Source organism: Rhamphochromis sp. 'chilingali', assembly GCF_963969265.1.
Source record: "Rhamphochromis sp. 'chilingali' genome assembly, chromosome: 19".
NCBI lineage: Eukaryota > Metazoa > Chordata > Actinopteri > Cichliformes > Cichlidae > Rhamphochromis > Rhamphochromis sp. 'chilingali'.
The window spans coordinates 28,216,173-28,222,172 of record NC_137946.1 but is presented as its reverse complement, the minus strand read 5'-3'; the positions used below and the strand labels follow the sequence as shown (position 1 = coordinate 28,222,172).

Genomic DNA, 6,000 nt, shown 5'->3' with positions numbered 1-6,000 from the left:
TCTGGTTTAGCGTTTTAAATAATTTTACGTTAGACTTAAAATGATTAGCAACAGCTAGCAGCTTAGTTTAGCTTAGCACAATAACTGGAAACACAAGGGAACAGCTAGCCTGGCTCTGGCTAAAGCTAACAAAAATCCAGTGTCTTATTAGATGGCACTTGTTAAACCTTTCCCACAGGGGCCGTTTTAGTCAACCTGATTTTATATTCCTCTATTTAAATTAATGAGAAACTCTTTATATTGAGCTGTATTAAACAGTGTCAAATAATCAGGCGCGCTAGTAATGTAAGCCAAAAGCTCAGACTCCAGAGCGGTTAGCTCAACATGCTAACTTTTTTTCAGTGGCAGAAACAATCATCGATACTAATTTGGTTATCTAGATTCTAGGACACAAAAGGTAAGCCCACCTGCTGTTCAAACCTTCTGTTTGTCTTAGGAAGCCAGTCAGAAGCCAGTTGGCTTAAATGGGATGAAGCTAAAACGGCATATGAGATGTTTTAACAGAGTAACTACAACAACAACTAAACTGTGGAGCTGAAAATGAGCCAAATAGGACCACATTATAAAAACTTGGACTTAACTAATTTACAGGTAATGAGCATTAACTGAGTAGAATATACATTGTTAAGAAGCGCTAAAATATTATGGAGAAAATTTTGTTTCAGAAGTGTCACAGGTGTATGGTATGATTTTGAGTGCTTATAATTGCCTGTTACATTTCACAAACAACCATTTTAACACATTTGATTATTTAAAATGTGTATGTTAGAACCTGAATAAATACTGATAATGTATGCACACATTTTTAAATTAAACATCACAAATAAGATCATTTTTGCATTCAAATAGCTTTCTGTAAAAAGCTCAATCTTTGAGTATACCTATTTGTATTTGTAAGAGATTACTTTTAATTAAAATGTTGCAATTTATACATGATTGTAAGGATATAGCTTACAAGTAAATATCAGAATGAAAGTTAATTTACAGCTGGTACTTGGATGTCTTTGATCATGCAGGAAAAATTCTCTGGCATCTAAAATCTCATGTTGCAACCACACAGGACTCTTTGGAAAATGTTATTTATTATTTCTACAACATAAGATATGTGGTCATATGGATGAAATAATTTCTGCTTCATAAACATCATCCAGAACAAACATAACTCTGTTATGATTTACAAATTAATACTAAATTCATATATTAAAAAAGGAAGAGACAAATACGAATCATTTACCAGCTACAGTACACATGGAGACACTGAAAAAAAATCCCTACTGGATACAAAGAGTGCTTGAACTTTGTGGCACACACATGGGATGCTAACGATGAAGTAAAAGCAACATTACTCGTATTTCCTCCACATCAGTGCTATGTTCAAGTCCAGATAGTGTTCACAGGTTTGGAGATTGTTCCTGATGTGGTTGAGGTTGACTGTGAAAATTGGCAAAGTGTAACAAATCGATCAAATCAAAGAAGAAGAAAAAAGGAACACATCTGAAATGTACAATTTTTTTTTTAAAAATGTCATAACGTTGATTTAATAACCTTGGGACAACTGTAAGCATAAATAAGAACACTACCTACAAGTTAAATAAACAAAAAGAACCAGACGACTAATGTTATGGGGAGATGTTGCTTCAGATAGCCATAGTTAAAAGTCAGGGATGAATGAAGCATCACAGAATCTCTTGGGATTATAAAGATTTGGGTACAATAACGGCACAAATTAATCCATTAATTCAAAAATAATGCAGCATCATTTTGACTTGACCTGCAGTCAGTCCGGTGGGGTTCCAAAGGTTCAAGTAGAGTCATCATTGATATTTATTAGTCCTTTATTTATCTAAAAAAAATCTCATTGAGATTAAAAATCTCATTTCCGAGAGAGACCTGGCAAGTATTAAGTCTACAAACTTGTGAGTTGTGTAAATATCAGATTTCTAATGTTATTAGTCTGCCTAAAAACATATTTTTGTGATGAGGTTAGTGGCATTTTCTTTTGAGCCAACACAGACGCTCTGAGGCGGAACACCTTTTCAAATTTTGAATATGCAGATAAAAAAAGTAGCTCCAGAGAAAATTCTGCTCAGAAAAGGTTTGGAAACGCCCCTAACGTCATCAGAAAAATATTGTCATGACCAAACTAGAGATGCAGAGGTAAAATTTGGCAGTTTTTCTGTGAGAAATATCATTATTGTAGTATTATTGAAGGGTCTGTACCTTACAATATAAAGCGATTTGAGGTGAGAGTTGTTTATCTAAATGAACTGAAGTGAATTTAGGAAGTATATTACGATCCTTGAATTTTTCAATGGAAAACAGACGGTGAGACTGGGAAATTTTCTTATATTGGATCATTTTTTAAATGTCTGTGAAGGTTCTCAGTCATCCAGGTCATTGTAGTTTGAGGAGCTTGGAAAGAAAAGCATCTGGAGAAACTTAAAGTCCAGATGCTTTTCTTTCCAAGCTCCTTAGATCAGTTTCTAAAGAATGAGTCTAAATTGTATAAATGGGAGTTTGTTCATGCCTTTAGGATTCTAGTTGAACTTTTATGCCATTTTATATTCTTAATGAATTATAATCAAGAATATGATCTATAAAGTAGAAGCAATTCAAAGATCTGAAAAATAAAAACTGTTGATTTGACACAAGAAGTGTGCACGCATAAATCTCGTGCATACCTCTCTGCGTAAATATCACCAGGTCCAACATAGCAAGATTTCTTTGAGACTTTATGGAAAAGTGACCAGGATGCTTCTTCAGATTTGAAACCGGCATGTTAAGATGGAGATTAATAGGACAGAAAATGATCTAACTGCTATTTCTTTTCTAACAGAAACACTAAAAATGACTGGCTCCAGATTTTTAATGTAGTGTTTTAAGGATCGGTTCATCGATGACGCCAAACAAGACATTTAACTGTGCTCCCCTAACACAGTCAAACAAGAACAGTTGCATTCATCACTTTCAGCCTATGTAGGACCAAGTTCCTACTTAGTGACACTTTATAAATACAGGCCCAGCTGTTTCAGTGCAGATGTTAATAGTATAAAAATCTTTTTGCACACTTCAGTCAAGACATGTGAAAAGTGGTTTCATTGAAAGTTGAACGTGTCACACTTTACAGCACAGAGAATAAACGTCACTGCTAATCACTGCAATTACACAAAGTCCAGCTTCAGGAAAAAGTCATTTAAAGGCAGCGGGTGAGTTTTAAGACAGGACCGATGTTATAGTGTGAAAACATTAGAGCGTCACAGTCAGCCATTAGCGCGTTTTTTACATTCTGCCGTGTGGGTGTTTGTGTCCAGCTTCGATCAAATGGGATCAATGACTTTCCAGCCTTCTGCTCACTTGCTGTTGCCCCGGGACGTTCGCTGTTTGGTCATCGTCGTCAGCATCTGGCTGATGTAAGAGGTCAGGAGGTCGTCCATTTTGTAGCCCTGATGGATGAGAATACATTAATGATTGCTTTGTGGGATGTGCGGCTCTTTTCACTGTATAAGGATCTATTATTATTCACACAAGATCACTGATTTGATTTTCTCATAAGTTTTCCTGTGACGTTAGAACTGTTACTTCACCCCTTTTCTCTGAGCTGTAATCAAGTTTGAAGTTAAAAAGAGAGCACAGGTAACCATGCAAAATCGTTTCAGACACCACACTCAAAAAAAACTTGATTACACATGAAATAAATGACTGATTCAAATGTGAACGCAAAGATTTTGCTTCCTGCAGAGCGTGTAATCTTGTTGGTGGAACACATGATAAACGAGAGAGTCTACAGAAAAGACTGACAATTAAATCTGCTGGCACGCTGCTTTCACTGCTCAGGCTGTGCATAATCACATTAAAAGCAGCTTTGTTTGGAAAGCTAAATGCTCACACTCTTTGTTTCATGTTACAAAAACTTAAGAGCTCACCAGGGACGTTTCACACAGCAGCTTGCTGCCTCGCACCAGGTTTCCAATGGTGATGTGAAAGTACGTGTTGCCGCTGCTCCAGTTGGAGATCTTGGTGAAAGGGTGAGTGATGAGGATGTCCTACAGGAAAGCCGGATAAGAGAATAATGCAGTGCTAAACTTCACATACAAACAAATATTTGCAGGTTTAAATCAAAAACTAATTGCGAAAAAAAAGTGCTTTGAGTGCTCAGATATTTAATTCAAAGGAACAGCTGCCTCAACGTGCTTTATATTGTAAGGTAAATACAATACAATAATACAGAGAGAAACTACAGTAATAGAAAAAGGCACCAACAATCAGAAAAGCCCCTATGAGCAAGGACTTGGTAACAGTGGGAAGGAAAACCTCTGTTTTAACAGGAAGAAACCTCTGGAGGAAAACAGGCTCAGGGAGGTGCATCTATCTGCTGTGACCAGTTGGGAGTGAGGGGAGGGAACAGAGTAGCAAAGCGCTCTATCAATACAGATCGATTTAAATATCAAAGATAAACGTGTTCCACCTTAGACTTGGGATCAATCAGACTGACTCCATGTTTGTTGATTGCTATCAGGAGGGTTTCTGGGTAATTAGGATCAGTTGTTTGCTGCAGAAAAAGCAAAACAGAAAAACCAAAAATGCAAAGTTTGTCCCAGTGTTGTGCAGCTTTTTTAAAAGTGAAAGTAGATAAAATAGAGCAGGAAACAGTGAATGCAGAAGTTCCAAGCTTTCATAAACTAACGAGTCTCTAGCGTCTTTACCTTGACTTCGAAGAAGGCCGAACCAAACGTGGGCCACTTGTAAATGATTTTGAGGAAGGAGAGTTTGGCTTCTTCCCGAGTCTTCCCTGAGTGCTTGTTGAACAGTGACACGATCGACTGAGACACAAAACAACAGGAAGATGAAACACTCATTCACTCTTTTTGCACACAGACTTGTAAGTGATTACCTGTAAAAGTAGCAAGCAGCTGTGGGATATGTTTTGGATTTTAATGTTTTCGAACTCCCAGAGAGCTCTGAAAACAATAAAGCCTCTTTTTGGGGTTTGGGATGACGTCAGAGAGACAAGCTGACGTGCTGCTACAGATTTAAATCTCTGCATATCGCCTGGTGATTGTCTCGAGTTCTTTTTAATCAGTACAATCAGCACACAACTTTTAGTTTGTTTCAGTTTGATAGATCATTTTAACTCATTTGAAACTTAAGTACCTACGACTGATTAAGGAACGTGTATTTAGCAGCATGGCTCAGGCCGAGACTCCTTTTTCAGGCCTCTAAAAATAACATTTTTCTGAATCCGGTGCTTCAAAGGATCCTATAAAAACACACGAGGTCGGCTCTTTTGCAATAAAAGCTCCTGCATAAAACATCTGAGTCACCTAGAAGTTTTAATGTGCGATTAAAAGTTTTTGTCTCACTAGATTTCCACGACAAGTTCAATGTAACTTTAGTGTTTTTTACTTGTTGGTTAAAACTTTAACTGCCTAGCATAGGAGCCAAAAAGCACCAATCACCAGACCTTATTTCTGGATTTTTGAACGAAAGCATGAAAACATCTTAAATATGTAACTAGAGAAAGAACTGTGATCACCGAGGAAAGGTTATGAATGAATGAACACCCGAGGATTAAATCCAAATCTGATGTTTTGAATTCTGCATCTGTGGCAACAAACTGAAGAGGAAATTATTTTTGAACATAGTCATCATTAGCCTGAGGCCATTCCTGCATCCAGACATTCAGTTTTTTACCATTTTTAAATCTGCGCGTGCTCACCCGCTTCCAGTCGTCGGGTGACAAATGTCTGATCTGGTCCTGGGGGACGAGCTCCTTCAGGATCTTGGAAATATTGTGGAAGTGGGATTTATCCTCCTCAAACTTCACCCTGTAGATCAGCGCTGCCAGCTGGTGCACCTCCTCCTTTGAGCACTTGTGGTAGCCACGCAGATACTTCGGCAGCTCCTGCAGAAAAAGACAACAGCTGGTAAGAAACCGATACCACACACAGATTTTCTTTTTTGAAGCTTTGCACAGCTGGAGGGAAGATAGAGACAGAGAGC

The 6,000-nt window shown here is 37.7% G+C and overlaps 1 protein-coding gene across 1 annotated transcript in view; it reads right to left on the bottom strand.

Annotated features, from left to right (window-relative positions):
• Positions 1 to 2,482: 2,482 nt before the first annotated feature.
• Positions 2,483 to 6,000, bottom strand: part of myo7ab (myosin VIIAb) — a 55,496-nt gene continuing 51,978 nt past the window's right edge. The window contains exons 45-49 of the mRNA XM_080867154.1: positions 5,717 to 5,902; positions 4,704 to 4,820; positions 4,466 to 4,549; positions 3,924 to 4,043; positions 2,483 to 3,443 (exon numbers count right to left, since the gene is read on the bottom strand). Coding sequence (XP_080723280.1) covers positions 3,351 to 3,443; positions 3,924 to 4,043; positions 4,466 to 4,549; positions 4,704 to 4,820; positions 5,717 to 5,902 — 600 coding nt within the window. The 3' untranslated portion in view covers positions 2,483 to 3,350. The remainder of the gene's footprint in view (positions 3,444 to 3,923; positions 4,044 to 4,465; positions 4,550 to 4,703; positions 4,821 to 5,716; positions 5,903 to 6,000) is intronic.